The 20,157-nt window shown below is 45.7% G+C and overlaps 1 protein-coding gene across 1 annotated transcript in view; it reads right to left on the reverse strand.

Moving 5' to 3' along the window:
• TOP1 (DNA topoisomerase I) overlaps positions 1-13,066 on the reverse strand; it is a 66,253-nt gene extending 53,187 nt beyond the window's left edge. The window contains exons 1-2 of the mRNA XM_056507415.1: positions 12,905-13,066; positions 12,386-12,410 (exon numbers count right to left, since the gene is read on the reverse strand). Of these exons, the coding sequence (XP_056363390.1) occupies positions 12,386-12,410; positions 12,905-12,937 (58 nt within the window). The 5' untranslated portion in view covers positions 12,938-13,066. The remainder of the gene's footprint in view (positions 1-12,385; positions 12,411-12,904) is intronic.
• Between the last annotated feature and the right edge of the window lie 7,091 nt (positions 13,067-20,157).

A 20,157-nucleotide genomic window follows, 5' to 3' on the forward strand; every position in this document is an offset into this window, starting at 1 on the left:
GTCAGCACCCGGGTACCCAGCTAGCCCAAGTGCACGCAGACCAGATTCAGCTGGTGTGCAAAGACAACACTGGCAGCTTGGAAGAAAATTCTATCAGATTCCTGAAAGAGGCAAATATTGCCCAGGATGAGTGTTGCAGGAGAGGTCTATTCATGAACACAGGGAAGGAAAATTTTAACTCAGGCTGTGGTTCAAATGTAAATTCATATTTTGCTGTGCACAGACAAGCTCATGTTTTGACAGTGATGCGAAGCAAAACCATAAACTGACGATTATGCATCAGTGGACAGGAGTCACAACAACAGGGCAGGACAGGAGGGAAGGGGAAAATGTGTTAGACAGAAAACACTGCTTCCAGAACAACAGCTTTACACCTTCACTTGTGAAACAAGAATATTACGCACTCACCAATCCAACTGCTTCAGCCTTTTGCCCAGGATTTAATTTAAGAATTAAATCACTGGGATAGCCATCTTATTGCCAGCTGCAGCCTCCATCTACTGCAGGCAAGCTACAGACTGGGGCAAATAAAACTGCTGGGCTCTTCCAAGATCTCATGCTGGCAACTAAAGCTGCCAAGCACAGAGCATCAAGGGCCAAGCTGTACTTTTTATATCTATATGATTATAACAGCCTAAAACCCAGAAAGCAGCTTCCTTTAGACATAGGTGATGCTGAATAAGCCCACCTGATGATAAAAGAAAGACATTGTTTATGACAGCTACCAAAATCCAGAGAGCAGCATATTTTAAATTAGAAGACTCTATCTATTCATAAAAACAGGTATTTCAAGGACAGCCTGCTTAGGCTCCCTAATGAAGTGCAGGTGACATACACAGCTATGATAACATGACTCAGACAAGATGACAGCTCCTCTGACAGTCTTCCAGGTTTTGGAGTAGGAAGAAGGCAGGAGGATAGGAGATTGCAAAAGTGTAAAAGCCTCTTGAAAAATGCAAATGTTCTCCACAGTCATGTCCAAAGGTATCCTGGACAGCTGGAGAGATGTCCTATCTGATGGAGCAAGCCAAAGTAACCCAAACACCTACACACTTCTAGGATGACAACTTGTGAGTATCAGAGTGAACAGCACTGACATTCAGACTGATTTGTGCCAGTGCTTGCTTACTGCAAAGATGGATGGAGATGGCACCTACAGAGGGATTGGGCAACACTACAGAAGTTAATCAAGGTCACCGCTGTTAAGAGTTCATCTCACTCATCTTGCACTGCATTTCTGCCCACATGAACCTACTGTCCCTGGGTGCCTGGCCATTTACACTGTGTACGGGAACACAACCTGCACCTTAGTTTTTCTATTGCAGAAAGCACTCAAAGACTTTTGCTCTGTATCCCTGAGATCCACTGTAAACCACACAGCAAGAATCTCACCTTCAGCCAAAACCCATGCTAAACCCCAAGTGTTGAGGGGAAATATCAGCAAGGAAAGCTAACTCTGATCCACACACCAAAGGGTTTGCTGTGCACAAGCAGCATTACCACAGATACAGCACATTTCAACAGCCTCAATGACACTCCCGATCCTCAAAAGAAAAGCAGACAGCCTTTTATTCCCCATCTGGTGGTCATTAACTCTAGAGAACAAACCTCAGAGTACGTCACTAGCTCTACTTCATCCCTCCATTTTGTGCATGCTGCTGGTGTTGCAATGAATCATTCCCTTTACATGGATCTCCCAGGAGCTCCAGCTTCCCGTTTCCCAAAAGGCTGGATTAAACTGGAGAGTGCTCGTCTAACTTGTAAGGTGCCTTCCTAAGGCAAGTTTAAACCAGTACCTGCCCATCCCAGCTATTTTATCTTTCCAAAAACTGATCTTACTCACACACTCACCAGCATTCACAAACTGGGAGAAGACATAATTTGCTCTTCCTATTGCTCCAGGCCCAGTTAGGAGACACTCATAGCAAGGTGGCCTGTATGGTGCAAGAGACTGACGTACCTGATACCAGAACCCTGCACACAAACCAGAAGACACTGTCTCCCTATTGCAAATCCAGTGATTTCACTAATTGCAGAACCCTCCACACAACATTTCTAATTTGTACTGTATCATTTATAAAATAATATAGTACCACTGAAAAAAATGGCCACTCTAGCTCCTGAGATGAGATTTGCATATAAAAATATGCTAAAACTGCAGAAGCTCCTTTTACTTTTTTTTTTTTTTTTTTTTTTTTTTTTTTTTTTTTTTCTTTCTTTATGCTGCCCTTTGATAAGCACCTCAGTCTTAAGCTAGAGAAGGAATTAAAAGCCAGAAGCAAATGTCCAAGATGGAACCAAATCTCAGTCCTAGCCAGACAAACATCTGTTTCTGTGCTGGAAAAAAATCGCTCCCACTATGTTCTGGCTTCTCCAGCTCTGAGAATAGCATAGTACTCCCTCTTTCCCTACTGTGTTGCCTATTTAAACAACATGGCCTTAGGACAAGATAAGAATGTAGAGCACAAAGGACCTTAAACCCAGACACAGCATCCATGAGTAACAAAATGTCCCACCCCAATGCTTCCTGCCTTCAGCTTCCAAAGAGTCTCTCTTCACATTTAACCCTTCGCCCTCATGTCCTGAGCAGAGCACCAAGCACTCCAGACAAGCTGACAGCTGGCAAGGCAGCACTGCACCAAACCAGAAGCTGGAATAAGAATTGCCAACTTATCAGCTACTGATCTCCCCAAGGACAGCACAAACTCCATCCACTTGCATCTGCTGCAGAGCAGATGAGGGAAGACAGCCCTCCCACCTGGTTATCAGTCTCCAAAGAGACTTTACGTAACAGGGTGGCTGTCTCCTGCCACTACCTGTATTTTTCCCCTCCTAAAACTCTGCTTTTACAGACCACAAAAAAATCAAGTTGTGCTTAAGCCCTAACTCCAGAAATCTCTGCCTTTTAATTAGAAGATCACCACGTTTCTCAACTCTACCTCCAGCTACTCCAACAGATACTACAGTTCAAAGGGAGAAAAACACTCAAGCATCTTCTCTCCTAGAAGATCTTTATAAGCCACCTCTGCAAAACAAGAAAGTACAACCTCAGAGGAAGAGGAACAGCTGTTTTGACAAGTCTGGCCCTTGTTCAAATACCAGGATAAGCCTTGAGTAGTAAAATACTGCCATCAATAAAAAGTTCAACTAAAGTACATTGCCCTGGCCCTAAAGTACAGGTCATCTATTCCATGTTACATACACAGGAAAAGCTGCTGCAATGTTGTTCAATTGAAAATGTGTACAGAAGTGACAAATGAAAGAAAAAATGGTCTGGATAACACTCTGCAAGTTCATGCTCTTGTGTGTCAGAAGCTGTGTTAGGCAACAGAGCAGAGTATGTGACAAATGCCAGGAAAAATTAAAAAGCTATCTGCACTTGGGGATTGCTCAATTCCTAGGAATTATTTTATTGATTTTTTAACTACAAAGCCACTTCTCTGGCCAATGTCTTAAAAAAATGTTCTTAAAAATTCTTAAAATTATTCTCTTTAGACACTACCACACATCTAGATGCACCAAACTGACAGGACATTTGGATGGAAACAAGACAATTTCCAATTTCCTGCTGCATACACTGAGTAGTAGAGTGAGCCAAACACTTCAGAAATTCCAAAGCATTTGGTAAATCTTATTTCAGGGCAGCCAAACAGTAGGTTTTAAGACAGAAAAGCTGTATGCAGTTTATGCATGTGCAACACCAGATTTCCTATTTAATTTCTTCCTATTATTTATTCTTAAAGACAGCAAAATACTCAACTACTGAAGTCCTGTATGCTTGCAGCAAAAATTAGTAACACTATGCAAATCAATGACTGGGATTACAAAATGAGCAATAAGGAATAAAAGCTGCCAGGGTCTTATTTTTAGAAAATCATTGAAAAATAGCATTATGGAAGAAAAACGGACATCTTGAAGAACCAGAACTATGCCTTCATTGAGAATGTATGAGTATTTCTCCCCCAAATAAAGCTGCACTATGTGCTGAATGCTGTTTGTGTGAAAGAGACTGTCAGCTGTACAGTGCAGCTGAAGAGAGCAAGCAGGCACTCAGCTAGCTGTCCAAACAGCTAAAACATCAGTGTGTTATCAACATTATTCTCATATTAAATCCAAAAGCACAGAACTGTACCAGCTACTATGAAGAAACTTAACTCTATCCCACCCAAAACCAGACACAAGTATATCCCCACCATGGAACATGTGTTTAATGGACATAGGCAAAGATGAGTTACACAGAGTGATCAAAATATTTTAGTGAAGCTACAAGTACACTCCAAGCTTTCCTGGGGCAGAAATCAATCTCTCTCCAGTGATGGAAAGATACAGGCAGCTGCAGAATTACTCTGCAGCAAAGCTGAATTCCATGAATGTCCATCTGTCCGTAACACATCTATACTGGGCAGAATTATGAAGGAAAATCTTCATCTTTTGGTGGGCACCACGAGGCTCAGCATCCTGCAATACTGATAGAGAAGGAAGCCATTGTCTTACTAACACTCCCTAAAAAGCTCCTTCTCTGACGAAGCTATCAGATAAAAATACATACAGGGACACCCACACAGCTCACAACTGCACAAAGCATATGGCAAGCTTGTGAACATGAACAAATACTCACGTCAAAAATATCAATAAGGAATCCAAAAGCATCTACTGATCGGAAGCTCTGTGGGAAGCAACTTTTGTGTCTTTGAGACTGACAGGAGCCTCCAATTAAAACCATTTCCCAACAGTCTGATGCTGTCCCTATTTACCCTGCCATCATCCCAATTTCAAAAGTCAATACCTGCAAACTTAGGATTTAAGTACTCCAGGTGGAGATGCAGGGTGATGTTCTTGAGGAGACACTGTCTGCCGAGGCTGAGTGGCAAGCACCGACACTAACTTTCCTGCTGTGCCTCCAGTGAGCCTGCACTGCCCCCATCCCATCAAGATAAGCACTTCAGACATTTTCCAGCCCCCGCCCCCAAAGCCTCCCAAGACAGGAGTAAGGCATGCTCACTGCTGCCCGTCCTTGGGACTCCTTGATTTTGGGAACAGGCAGATCCCAAACCCAGAGCAGCTGTCAGTGCAAGTCATTCTTCCAAACCGAACTACTGCTTTACTTTTTACTACAACTTTGAGAGAAGCTGCTAAGATTCCGTCAACAGCCATGAAACAAGAACTTCCCCAGGGTGAAGCACCAGTAGAGTATTTTATTCTAGCAGAGATGATGGAAAACATGGCCAGAACTCTGTGACAACACTAGAAAATCTGTGAGGCAATTCTTAATTGAACCGCTGTCCCTCTCCTACTCATCTTCCCTCATTACAGAACTCCATCTCTATCATTAGTATTAATAGAGAACTAATTGCCAAGGTCTCCCACGTCTCCAAAAGCATCAAGTCTGATCTCCACCAGTTGTGTTGGAGGATCTGTCAAATTATTGTCTGTTGCAAGGACTGGCACAAAAGTCTATTTCCTGCCACTGCTCTTGCTGACAGAGAGATTTTTTAAAAAATCCTAATTTTACCTTAAAGAAGTCTGAGAATCATTGGTGGTAAGTACCTGCCACAAAAGAACAAATTTCAGGTAGACTGACTACTGCTCCATATTCTCCACTTTTATTCTCAACTCTGGAGCTCTTACTAGTTCTTCAGCTGAGCAGCTACAGAAATCAAATTTAGAAACCAAATTTCCACTTGAAAACATGCAGATATGCTCATAATTCTGAAGCCAAAACCAATTTTTAATCCTCCTTATATCATGCAGGGCACAAGAATCCAAAATTAACTTCACCCTTTCTTTTCACATCACCTTCCAAATGTCCTGACTCTTGTTGTGACACCACAAGATATTACTGCAGTCGACTAAGATCATTAGTTTAAAATGCAAGCATTCAAGATGAAAATATTTCCTACTATAAACCTCATTAAATCCACTGGAACTATTTAGCATTTATGTCAGCCAGGACATTTTGAACAAACACTGTGCTAAAAATACTGTAGTCTCATACACACCGGGAAACCACTACTACAACGTGTTCAGCTGAGCTAGGAAATAGCAGGAGCCTGCAGCAGAAAAGGCTCTCTGCTCTGTCTGGAACAGCATTTCCACACTATAGTAATTCCAGCAGATGGACAGTGGAAGCCACCAGAGCAGACACAGAGGAACTGCCTGAGCAGGCAACTACTGGCAGAGTAAGGACAGCAGTAATTGGGAACACTAAAAGGAGTAATCTTACTGCAGCTATGAACTGGGTTTTAATTTTATTTTCTACTGTTTTTTTCAGAAGAGCAGAACACCAGCAAACTCACTGCTGAAACCACAGCAAGCCCACAACCTTCTCCTGGTCCCTTACCAGAAGGAACCATTCTGAAATCTAAAGATGATCCACATTTAAATGCTGACAGTGCTGAACAGCTCAGAAGAGAGAATCCTGCAGGGAAAAGGTACAGGCAGATGTGTCATATGCTTTGTCAAAAGGGATAGTCCCAGGACAGCAAGGTGATAAAACACTGATTTTTACACTGAATATCTTCTCTCGGATTTGGAATGCTAAGACACACACCTTGAAAAACCCAGGCAGAAGCAGAACACGTAACACTAAACAGATTTTGCTCCCATGTTTCAAAGAGTGAAGTCTTCTATAAAATGGGGAGCAGTATCTGTAAAACTGGAAGGCACAAAATCAATTAAATTTAATAAACCGATAAATATTTGTGAATGACTACATGTCCTACAAGGATATGAGAAACTATTAGCACAAGTGGACTTGCAAGAGAAACTGTCCCATCTTGAAAAGCCACAGGAAAAAAAATCTGCACTGATTTCCTAGGTTAAACTGTATTTCTTTTAAATAGTCACTGTGACATTAAAGCCCATCCCGGCAGTCCCGTAACAAAAAAGCAGATACACTGTTGATGCTCCTGATTTTAGCAGAACTGCAGCAATTTACAACACCAGGAAGAATCTGACCTGGAGCCTCCCTCTAACAGGGCAGTGGCTGGTGCTATTTCAGCAGGTGTTACTTTAAAAGGAATCCAGTGAAATCATTAACAGAGGAATTTGAGTCAATGAGATGTTAAGTACTTGCTATAATTACATATTATTGCAGTTTCTGCTGACAGTGCAACTCAGGAGGTTGGAATTCAATGAACTATCTAACGAATATCTGAAGTCACAGTTGTAAATGAAATTACATCTGATTTGTGCTTGATCACATTTATGAGCTGTGTGTCTAATTTACATGAAGCCATGTTAAAAAAAAGCACACTTTTACACAGGTCTCCTGGTTCAAAATTTTTCATGTTTTACAAAGTAAACAAAGAAGCCCTGATAACACATTAATAACAGAGAGTGCTTAACACTGGAGTAAAAGGAAAAACGCCTTAAGAAAACCTGCCAGGAGGAAGAAACACACGGGCCATTAACCCCTGAAACACATCTTCCAGCACATTTAAGTAATTTTGCTGAGTTTTAACAAAAACACAAGCCGGCTCCAGCTCCCAGAAACGCACTCAACTCCCCACTCCCACCAGACACCCATTAAGTTTTATGCTAAATGCTGAATGTGTCAGAACAATTAACACAACAGACCTCAAGGCCTTTAGCAAAGCCCTTCTGAGGCTTCTGCTGGGGAAAATAGATGCAACCAACTTATGTAGCACATGATAGTGAAGAACAGCTTACCAACAATATGTTTATTTACATTTCTGAGAAGTGTCATGAATGATAAATTTACTTCACAGTACTGTCACCTATCACAATCTGAAGATTCCCATAGTGAAGCTACACTGTCATATCCTAACAAGCCCTGCAAGAGATTGCTGTGAACATATTGAAAATCAATGCAAGAACAAAATTAAGAAATTCTGCAGAGATTGGCGCCTTATACTTCTGAAATTAAAAAAAAAAAAAAAAAAACGCAAACAAACAACTAAGTGGTTGCAGACTTAAAACTACCCAAGCATTGTTCTGAGGCTGTGGGCAGTACTTCCCACAATGCAGGCTCACCACCAGCACTGCAGTCTGGAGAGAAGGCAGGGAGCCATGCAAGGAAGGAACAAGCTACATTCTTCTGGATTCTCATCTCTGTGTATCACAGAAAAGGCAAAAGGAAATTTTCAGCAGAGATATCAATCTGCACCTAAAAACCATTAATTACCTTTTGTACTTTGGATCCCTTGCCAAACGTTTGACATTTAAAGCATTCCTGAGACATGTTCCCAGGGAACTTAAAAGACAGTTTCCCCCTGACATGTCTCACACACACAGAGCAGAGGCAGTGCCTTCACGCTTCCTAAATCCCTGAAGTTTGTTTAGCACAGGGGCTCTAACAGCAGTGCTAAGGTACACACAGCCCTATGCCAGAAGTGGCCCTGCTCTCCTTCAAAAAACTCTCACCCATCCAGAAGGCGCCAGCAAAGGCAGCAGCAAGGAAGCACAAATCTGGTCTCCAACAGACTGTTTCACAACCACTGAGAAATCCTAAAGATCTCTGCTATGTTGCTCTACAGTTTGTTAGCATTTAAATCACCCACACCTCTTATTGCACAGCTCTGTCATACATGAAACATGAATTTAATGCAAAACACAGAACGTGCTGAAATTCCTTAATTTGTAAGGCATTTGGTTCAGCACTCCTGTTATTTAATTTGAAATTCCCTCTTGCTCATTCCTTCATGTTGCCAGCCTGATAAATACACAGATGCCCCACAGGCACTTGGGCCAACATTAAGAAACCTGCCAGTTCCTGATAAGATGCTGCAGCAGTAAGGGCTTCGGGTTTTTTTCCCCCCAAAAAATACTCACTGTTAAAGCAAGTCCCTCCTTCAAACATGTTTGAATTCCAGAAGCCACCTCTGTGACGCTGGACAAATTCACACTTGACGCCTGTTAATGCACTGTAATGGTTACTCCAGTGATACTTGACCTCAAATTGCATCTTAATGTTACTGGCCAAATCAACTGAAAGCAAAAAGCACTGTTTGTGGTGATGTCCTCAGTCTCCGCACCGAGCAGTTCTGGATTTTACACAAGTTCTGATCACAGGCTGCTGAGCAGCCAAGGCACTAATAGCAGTTAGTGGAATTTAGTAGTTTTGGAATGCAATTTGATTATTTTGCAAACAAAAGTAATTTTTATCTACTGCACTCTGCAAACACAATGGGAGAGCTGAAAGTCAAGATAAATTGCTTTTAGTCTCAACATTGCCCTCAATAGTAAGAGGTTCTTAATTCAACCTGAGTAACAAAGCTCTTAAAGGCAAAACTCAATAGACTCCAAATCTGTGGAGGTGAGGACATTTTCAGCATCCAAGCTGTAGTTGGAACCAACAGTTTTGGACTCCATTTCCCTTCTGAATGCTGAAGACTGCAAGGATGTTACTTGCAGAAAAGGCTGGTTGTTTCAGCACAATACTGCTCTCAGTATGGTCTGCAAACAGGCACTGCTAGGACTGAACATGGAAAATTCTTTGCAATGCGTACAGATACTAAAAATACAGCTAAGGTGAAAAAAATACCCACTATGGCCAAACAGGAGAGAGAACCTGGACATTGAAATGGAATGCAATTACTCAAGTTGGAATTTGCCCAGAACACCCTTGCTTAGAGTGATCTGGCTATTTAATTGCAAGAAATAGCCAGGAACACCTATTTACTGCTGGCACCCCTTCTCATAGCCAACACTACCCTGCTATCAATGAAACAGACATGTAACCAGATCCAGGCTCCCAGCTACAACTGGGCTGTGCCGTGGAGACCTGCAATGGGCAGATCCACCCAACCTATTGCAGCTGCAACAACTTGTGTGACCACAACCCGAGGTAGTGCGTCCACTGACCCAGATAGGAACATTAATAACAACAGGAAGCTTCAAAGTGCTTAAGCTGCCCTATTACTGATACACTAGCCAAAAGTCACCCAAAACATTCTTCATTAACAAAAATGTTTACTGCTGCTACACTCAACACTTAAAATGAGTCAGTACCAGCCCCCAGAAAAACTTCCCTTCCCCCAAAATGTGAAGTACAGAAGGCCTAAAAGGAGAGTTTGGCTCTACTGTTTAGGGCTGCCTGATAATAATCAAAGTACAAACCAATTCTAAACATCTGAGGGGGGAAAAAAAACCCCAGCACTTGGGATTCCTACCACCCACTCCTAATCTTTGCCACTAAATAGGATCAAAACAAGAAAATAAGAGCAAGAGGCTCAGTGCTCTGCCTGAAGGAGAATCACTGTTCTCACATCCATGCGTGACAATTCCCCATGCACGAGTGCAAAGAGCTCCTGTTCAGAGGAAACAAGGCTCAGAGCAAGCAGAGGCGACAGGTTTTCAGGGAGACCAGGGGTGGTCACAAGGTCAGACTGCACTGTCTATTCAGCATTATTCCCTCAGCAAGACTAACAGGGTTACAGCTACCTTGCAGTCCTGAAAAGGGTTTTGGGGTTTAGGGGCCTCTGATCAATGACAGTGATGTTACATGACTGCCACAAATAATTACAAATAGGAGGGAAAGGGTGCTGATGCCTACACTGGTATGGATTTGTTGGGTGCGCTTGATTTACCAGGAATTCAGTTTTTCCACCAATGTGTCTTGCTTTGAAATTCTGTATTGAATTCCTTCAACACATGGTAGAAATAAAAACCACTGGAGTTTTAAGAGCCGTATGACTAAAACTCTTAGAAGAATGAAACAGCACATGGTCACAATACAGGAGAAAAATCCCTCTGAAAGGTTCACTGGAAGATGGAGTTGAAAGGTCATATATACATCACTTCCTCTAAGTACAACAATACTAAATAACTAAAGCTTACCAGGGAATATTTTTCCCTAAATGAAAATGATCCTTAGATGAAGCAAGTATTTTCCAGCATAAGGCTACAAGCATTCCTATATAAGCTTATATTTAAATTGCTTCAAGAGCTACACCCATACTTCTTGGGAAATCCATTGCACCCTTTTTTCCTGCTAAGAATTATTCATCAAGCCCTGCTGTAAATTCAGAACGGAAATGAAGAGTTCAAAACCTACATATTTGATACTGTCTGCTCCTGCTGCACACACACAATCACATTCCAATAAACTGACAGAAAGGTGCTCGCAAGCGTAGATCTGTAAATATTTACACGCAGTAGCCTACAAAGCAACCAGGCACGTGGATATCATCCAGAAAAGCATTCTAAAAATTAGTGTAACTATAAGTCAAACAGATATTTTCAACCACCTTTTTTTTTGTCCTCTACCACCTCAGCAGTCAGAGGACAGCTCAGAGCTCCTCACACATCCCAAACAGTGACAGCAGCACACACACATAAAGGTTGGTTGTATGTCCTCGACTCCCCTTCACCTTACTTAAGCCCTTCAATTTGACACCTATCAAATGGAGCAGGCTTGCAATGAGCTTGCTTCCTATAAAAAATGAATAAATTATCAGAAAAAGTTAGCAAAGATAATATTGCAGATATCGTTAGAAAATATAACATTGTACATCTGTATATATATAGGAATATAAATATACATATAGACAGATATCCATATGTATTCATATATACATACACAAAAAATACATATAAGCATATATGTATATATTAAATTACAGGACTCCTGTAAATGTTCCTGAACAAAATGAAGTTAGCTTGTAAAGTCCCTGAAGTGATGATGCTGTCTACCTTTTTGGAATTGTCTTCACTACGGTCTGTTAGGTTTTTTTAAAGTAGGTTTTCATTTTAATTTAAAAAATCCCACCTAACAAGGTAAAGTCACATCATTTAAACAGCAAGGAAGAGAATAAGACTAATCTTAAAATGGATGCAGCAGCTTCTTTTAAAGAGCAACATGTTGCAATCACTTTTCATTTTAGGGGAAGGGAGGGATTCCCTCAAAGGAACACAGACGGGGAGCAGTGGGGGGAGGGCGCCTGCGATTAAAAAAAAAAAAAAAAAAAAAAAAAAAAAGGCGATTTGAGATTTAATTTTTTTTTTTTTTTAAGCTAAAAACTTTGCTTTCCCCTCGGTTACAAGGGGCTGGTGCCGGGGATGGCAGCCCAGTGCCTCCGCAGAGGCGGCCCGGCGGCAGCTCGGGGAGAAGAAGGAGAGAAAAGCCACAGAGAGAGAGAGAGAGAAAAAGAAAATGGCGCAGAGACTAAGTCCTGACCGTCGACAAGGCGACTTTCCAGGGAGGAATCGGGGCCCAAAGGCGACCCCGGCAGAGCTGCTGCGCCCGGATCGGGGGCCTGCGGTGCCCCCACTCGGGGCGGCGGGGGTCGGGGGGGCCCGATCCCGGCGGGAAAGGGGCGCTTTTGGCAGCTCGATGGGAACAATGGGGCCGGTGAGCGCGGAGCCGGGACTTAGTCTCTGGGACGCCATGTCTGCGCGAGGGGCGCGCCGGGGCCGCACTCACCGTTCGCTCGGAAATCCGCCTCGATCTGCGGGGAGAGCACACAGGGACACACCGTCAGCACGCCCGGCTCCGCGGCGCTCCGAGGGACCCCCACCCCCGCCCAAACCCTCCTTTTTTAGGGGAATTAAATACCAAATGAGGAAAGCCCAGCAAGATGCGGAAGGTGATGGGGGAACGGGTGAAGCGCCTCCCGGCCCCCGCACAGCTCATGAGGGGAACCCTCCCGAGCCCCCCAAAGGGGAGCGAGCCGGGGGAGCGCGGCTGCCGCCCCCTTCCCTTCTCCGCCCAGCCAGGGGGTCACACGCGGGTCCCCGCTCCCACCGCCCCCCATCCCACCGCAGGGGGACGGCTGGGCTGACGGCTCTGCCCAGATACATGGGGGCGGCCGCAGGGCACGGCCCCCCGCTGGGGCTGCGGAGGGTGGCGAGGCGGCCAGCCCAGGGCCGGCACGGGGGGATGCGGGCACCGCGGCGGGGGTCCCCCGGGAGCTCGCCCTGCGGGCGGGCACGGAGCGCTCACCTGGGAATCGTTGTGCAGCTGGTCTCCGCTCATGCCGGAGGCGCGGGCGGCCGGGCGGAGCGGGAGGAGCGGCGGGCAGAGGAGCGCCGGGCGGAGCGGGACGCGGGGAGCGCAGCGCGGTTGTGTAACAGACTAAGTCCCGGTTTCGGCGCTCTGCGCAAGCGCGGCGCCTTTTAAAGCGGCGGGGAGAGGCCTGACGGGCAGGGGGTGGGAAAAGGCCGCGCGTGCATTTGCATGCGAGCCACGCCCCCAGAGCCGGCATGATTTGCATGTCGGCCACGCCCCGCCGGCGTGACCGTTCCGACCCGCCGGCCCCCCACCGTTCGCTACGCCGGCTCGCTGCTTTACATATCCGGTCCCGCCCCTTCCTCTCCCTCCTCCAATGGCGCGCCAAAACCCGGCCCTCATTTACATGCTAGGCCCCGCCCCCTCCCCGCGCTGCCGGGCCCGATGCATTGTGTAAGAACCCGTGCTGCTCCTTGCGCACAGCGCGCATGCGCTGCCCCACCCCTCGCCGGCTGTATTTGCATGGGAGCCCCGCCCCTTCCCGCAGGCCCTGCCCCCAGGACCGCATGGCGGGCGGCTCTGAGGGGAGGCGGTTCTGCTGGCTGTCCGCGATAACCCCGCAGTGACACCCTGCACCCCGCCGGGCCCCACGGGCTGTGGGACCCTCGCCGCTTCCCCTGAAGTCCATCCTCGCCAGACCCCTCAAAGGCAGCAGCTCATGGGCAATTTGAGCATTTCCAAGTGAGAGGGGGCGGGCGGGGGGTGCGCCCCTGTCCCGCAGACCCCTCGTTATCAGTCGCTGTTATCCGCGCGGCTCAGCCCTCGCTATCGGTCTCTGCACGCCACCGCGCCAGGCTGGAGTGCAGAGGCCGCAGGAACCGCGGGGAGATGCTGAGAGGGGCTGCAGATTAGGCAGGTTTGGGCTCACTTGGCTCGTTTAAGTCAAGGACAGCTCTGGTGCATTGCACAAAAGAGCATTAAAAAGGGATCAGCCCGCAAGGTTTTTCTTCTGGTATAAGCAGCCTCTTAAAATTTCTTTCTGCTACAAGGAAATGGAGGGTAAAAGGGGGCCAAAGCTTTATTTTCTTTTAGCTAATGTGATAATGAAGCACATGCCTGCCTAGGAAAACACCCTCCTTCCTCAACCCAAACCTGAAGACATTTATTTCTGTTCCGCCGCAGCTCTTATAGACGGGTTTTCTCGTCGGTGTACTAAATGGCAGCTTTAGTATGCATGGCTGGTACGTGTCTCACAGGACTGCCTCCAGTCTTCTTGGAGCTTCCATCCTCTGCTGCAACACAGACTGTACCTTTCCTCAGCTTCTTTACACAACCAGAGCTTTGATTTGACACTAAAATAACCTGGCGCTGCCAGGCTATCTGAAGAGATACATCAAAATGTAAGCAGTGACAGCAGCCACCTATTTGCACTGCATATTTATATCCTGCGAAGGGAAAACTCTGTCACTTTCTTACCGTCTTCAGAAGAGGATCTGAGGACTTCCTTTTTTTTACCGAGAGCAGGCAAATATTTCTGGCTCTGGAGCTGTTTATTATGCAAACTGCTTTAGTCACTGTTAGATTTTTAAATATAAACATAATGAAAGGGCTGTTTCAGACACCGGGCTCACTTGTGAGCCCCTGGCTCACAAGAATGAGGTGAAAGCAGGCTTTGCCCTCGTTTGAGCCCCTCCTTGCTGCCATCCAGGGCTGCAGGGCTGTGTCTTTTGGGACAGCCTGGGAGCGAGCTGGCACCTCCTGCTTCCAACATTGCAATTCGTAAAAGCTCTTCCTTTGAAGCAGCGATTTCACTTTAAACCTCACGCCCTTGTCACCCCAAGAAGCCCTGCTCAGGTGGCTGTGCCACAAGAAGGGGACCTGCCAGCAGCCCCGGCATGCTGCAGCTGCAGCCAGCCCTGAGCAGGGGAAGATAGCGCAGCCCCCTCCAGCAGCTGCCACCTTCACAAGCGTTTGCAAGCACGTCTGGTGGCGAAGCAGAGCCCCCGAAACCGGCACACGAGAGGTTTAGCGCTGTGCTTTAGGCAGGAGCCTGCTGACAGCCGGGTGGGAGAGCTCCGAAGGAACTGGAGCTTCCCAGTTTGCTATCTCAGGTTCTGACAAGGATCACTGCCACGGCAGCACTGCCAGAGCCATTAGTGACAAGCAAAACCTTGTGCTCTGCTGTCAAACACCTCTCACACCGCGGATGGGAGCTGCAGCTGAGACAGCCGTGCTGGAGCCAGAGCGAGCTGTCTCCCAGGAATCGCTTCCCATCTGCTCTTTCTCTGGAGCGAGGAGCAACCCACCTGGACACAAACCTGTGCAACCTGCTTTAGCAGGAGGCTGGACTAGGTGTTCTCCAGAGGCACCTCCCAAACACAGCCATTCCGCGTGATCCGTTTTGTCCCCAGTCTTTCGTAGGGTTACCCTGGAGCCTGCAGGGAGCCCCTGCTCTACTCCCAAGAGGCAGGGAAACAAATATACATCTTGTTCAAAACATATTAAACCGTAACACCTGTGCGGCCCCATCTGTTGCAACGAGCTGTATGATAAAAACCTTCTGCTCTCCAAACCTATGACTTGCAGCACCAGCGTCCAGGAGGCTGCACCTCCCTCACCCCCTTCCACGCTGGCATCCCCTGGGACACGGGAAGCTCTGCCAAAGGAGAGGAAGGCTCGTACAGGACACTTTACAACCCAGGGAAGTTGGCCCCGAGCCTGCCAGAGTTAGAGAAGCATCTGGACAACGCTCTTAAGCACATGGGATTCTTGGGGTTGTCCCGGGTGGGTGCAGGACTCGGTGATCCTTGCGCGTACCTTCCAGCTCGGGAGATTGTGATTCTGACCTGCCCTTTCCACGGTGGAGGCTGGCAGTGAAGTGGTTAACGTGCTTGGACCTGCTTCTCTGGCGAGGCTGTGCACACCCCATCAAGATAAATGGGGGAGGTTCACACCTCTGAATGCTGTGGTCTCTCCCCAGGGCTCCCTGGCACCAGTACATCACCATCGGGTTAATGTAGCCTAGGTGATTGCCTGCAAAAAGAAACAGCTGGAAACTATGTGTTTAAATTAAATCATAAATCATCCAGGGTACAAAACCAGTAGAAAAGCCTCCAGTTCTTGATCCTGGTGAATTGTGAGATTTGATTTATCTGGTGTACTGGGGGCCTCACGCTGTTCTCAGGGTGCATATTTTGGGAGAGGGAGGTGGGTGCTGTTTTCCTGACCAGCTTTGCAGTCCCATATCAGGATGGGATCCTACACCGTGCTCCAGCCTGAGTCCCCACTCTTGTGCATGGACCAACACAAGACAAGAAACCTCAACATCCAAATCCCTAAACCCTCTTTCTAAGCCTTGCTCTTAGCCTCAGGTGGACCCATCTACACTGTGTTCATTCAGTTAATTCTCCTTCATATTTAACTTGATTATATGATGCATTTCAAGTTTGAAAGTGAAACAAAACTGGAAATCAAATACGCTCATATCTTGGTATTTTTGATTACAATATCAAAAGATCAGGCCTTAGAGCTTATTTTGGAGTGCAGAAGGAGGAGCACAGCACTGCCAACTCATTCAATTTTATTAGCAGTCCTACAGATCCAAGTTCACTTGATTAGTTTTCCTTTATATAATTTTGTAAAAATTTCTACTTTTGTCAGAGGCAGCAGTCAGTTTCTAGTATTTATGTTTTAGGAGAAAAATACAAGCAACAAAACCTCTCCATCTGTATATGAAACAAGTGCTTTTTGCTTGTGAAGAGGTAACAATGAACCAGTCACAAAACACATTTAAACCCAAAAATCTAATTTTTAAAGGCCTGCAATGATTTTTTTTAGTCTCAGCTGATTTGTAAGAGCTGTGGTTTAGGTATTTCTATCAGTACTGTACATTTTTTTCACAGCCAGAGACCTGCCTGATGTGCAGGATTCCCAAATGGTGTCATCCTGTAAACCTGCTGTCTCGATAACCAAGTGACACTAGTACAAAATAGGAACAGTCAGATACATGACTCCCCACTCATTTTTCATTAGCATGACCTGCTCAAAACACTCATACTTATTATGTACTGTCGGATGTATTGAAACAAAATGATCTCAGTGCTCTGGAAGAAATGCACTTTAATAAACTGCAGCAATTATTCACAGTTTTATATGTAAGGCAAGGGAGCAAATTAAGCAGAATCAGCAGATATGATTGTATTGTGGGAGCTTTCAAAGGTCAGTTGTAATTGCTGAGTTTCACCTGGGATGGGAGAAGCTTGCAGAAGTCCTGGGAAATTACCAGTTAGAAAACAATAGCTGAAATCACTTGAACTTTATTATGTCCTAATTTGCCTTGGTTAAGGGAGCCAACAGTGATAGAGAGGTTGGTGTAATGGAAAGAAGAACATTCAGATCATAATCCAAAGAGCATGTACCTGGGTTTTCAGCTGACATTCCTAAGCACATATACACACGTGTCGTGATGGTTTGTGGTGTGTAACACCAAATGCAGTCAGGCACATAGATCCCTCTGTGCCTCACTGCCTTCCTGCTCCTAGCAAATCGAAGTGACTCTCCTGCTTGAGATAACAACAAGAAGCCCATAAACAACATCTTGCTTCAGCCTGGCCTCCTAATTTTGCCGTGCAGAGCAGGCAGTGCCCGGTGTTTGGAGATTACCCCACCCCAGGGCTCCCGGTAGCAAAGCGTGGGTGCTTTGGGAGCCCCAGAGCACGTGAGAAAAGCCACCCTTGCATAACGTGGCAGGCGTGGGAGGCAGTAGGATGGCTCTTTTAGAGCACTCAGATGTTGCAAATACAGCTGAGATAGGAGCCATTTCATATAATCTGGGCCCCTGGAATGAATTTCTCGTTAATTTAGGCTAACTGGTTTCACTTTTATCTTCTGTTTCTTACAATATGACATAATTTTGTGATGCAGATTCCTGACATTGCAAGGAAAGTGTCCAAGCATTTCTATTCACATCAGAGCTGCTATTAAAAAATACCCAGAGTTAAATTTGGTACCCACAGTTAATAAATGGCTATCCTTCACAGTACAATGAGATAATATTTCCCCTGTCTCTACTGTTTTCCATCCAAAGGAGAGAAGAATCCCCATTTTGGGAAAGAAACTGCTCACTTGGAGTGTTTCCATTTCTGGAGTTGCGCCACGTGGAGAATGCTGGGCCCAACTCCAGGAGATCCAAGCAGCCTAAACCCATCCAAAATCCACTGGAGCTCTGATACTCGTCACTCCAAGTGCCAGTCCAGACGTATCCCAGAGACTGGCCCTGCTGAACTCGGGAACACTTTAGAAAAGGAGCCTTTGAAGACTTTGCTCAAGTAAGGGGCAAGCACTGGAAATTCAGCAGAGACTCTTGGCACAGCTTCCCTGTGACATGCCAGCGTGCCATCGCCCTCCTGTCCCGTGCCAAAAATCTGCTTTTAGCTGGAGGGCTTTCAGACAGCCTAAGCTCAGCCTAGCCTGGGAAACTCAGTGGAAGAGAGCCCCCAAAATACGGGGAACTAACCTTAAGCCAGTTTGGCCTCCAGGCTGGACAGGAGTTCGGCCAAACGTGGACGAATTCCGACTTGAAAACTCGAATGAGGTGTGAATTGCTCACGCCTTAGTCAGGTGGTGACATGTGGCCCCATTAATGGCTTTATTAGCTTTGATGCAATTTGTGCCAGCGGGAAGAAGAGCCCTGTGCTCGAAGGTTCCTGCTCTGGCACAGCTTTCTCTTGGTGTCTGTACTCACTGAAAAGCGGCTTTCTCACGGCAGGGATGGCCCCCAGGATGCTGTGTCCTGCTTGGTGCACCCAGCTGTCTGGGGAATCCCATCCTGTACCCCTTCCAGCATAGTCCTTGACAGCCAGAATGGCACTGGCAGCTCGTCCTCAGCTCTCCTCTGCAGCTCTTCCCAGGCCCTGGAGAGACCTGGCCCCCTCTTGGCACAAAAAGAAAATAAACCAGAAGTTCTTTTGCGAGTTGACACTTAATAAAAATGAGACCAGCCCTGCCTTTGTGGCTGCAAACCCCCTACTCTAAGGAGGGTCTGTTGTAGGTTACCCTCCTTTTGGGCTCTCTGTGCTTCAACTCATCATCTGGCAGATGAGGCTCCTGGTTCCCCCCTGCCAGTGTAGGTGATGGGTGAGAAATGCAAGTGTGGGATCCTCTGCTGATCAGGTGAGAGCGATCCAGAGCAGTGGGGGCATTTTCAGGACTGAGCTAATCCGCCTGATTAATGCTGCCATTACTGAGCAGCTGTAGCTCGAGGTGGGGTCTGTTAAGGTCCCTCCTCTCGCTGGGGTGAGCACTTAGCATCCCCTCGCAGGCATCAAACTGTGCCTAGGTGCAAATCCTTGGATTAACGCGGTGCGCCATTGGCAGAGGCAAGTGCAGAGCATATCAGGGCTGTTCATTTAGGACTGCCACGGTTCACCCCACAGAGCAAACCTATGAGCCAGCAGCACTTGCAACCTGGCTGCTAACCATGAATTCCATGTTACAGCTGGATGCAACATCCACAGGCAGCATCACAGGTTTTGGAAGGATGTTTGTGTCTAAGCCTAGGGCTGTCCTGCTGTCAGGCTAAGGCATTTGGCTCTCAAAATCCAGTGATAAAATCTGTACATCAGATAGCCCTGCTTAAAAATGTCCATATAAATCTTTCTTGAAATAACTTGCAATGTTAGTATTGTAACAGAGCTACTAAAGCCAAAGCATGAACCCTTGATCAGGAAATCTACCAAAACCTCAAGTGGAAATAACTACTTTAACGTAATTTTGTCAAGGAAGAAGTAATGAAGATACTTCATAAGGAAACAATAATCAATCTCATATAATGAATGAAAATATGATGACACTGATTTTTAAAATAATGAGGGTTTTGACATGCCTTTTTTCCTTTATTTTTGAAAGAGGGTTGTTATCTTCATTGGAATTTAGATTTTTAAACTCTCTAAACCCTTCTGGAACATTAAGAAATATTTCCATGTCCTGTAGAGCTCTTGGTAAAATGTGAGATGAATATTGTCAAAGCCAAAGATTTCCTAACTCCTTTTAAAAATCCCTATCCTAGAAATAATGAGACTATATTTAAAATAATAAATGTAACTTTCTGTTTAAATTCTTCACACTGATGTTTTGAAGGTGCTTTTTATTATCATTTATTAAGATGAGGTGGAGTAGAGACAGAGACCTGATCTGCTCAATATAGCTTCACTGATTTAACACAGCAGCAAATCAGTTTAATTAGATCA

The sequence above is a fragment of the Oenanthe melanoleuca genome, chromosome 20 (genome assembly GCF_029582105.1).
Source record: "Oenanthe melanoleuca isolate GR-GAL-2019-014 chromosome 20, OMel1.0, whole genome shotgun sequence".
In the NCBI taxonomy this organism is placed as follows: domain Eukaryota; kingdom Metazoa; phylum Chordata; class Aves; order Passeriformes; family Muscicapidae; genus Oenanthe; species Oenanthe melanoleuca.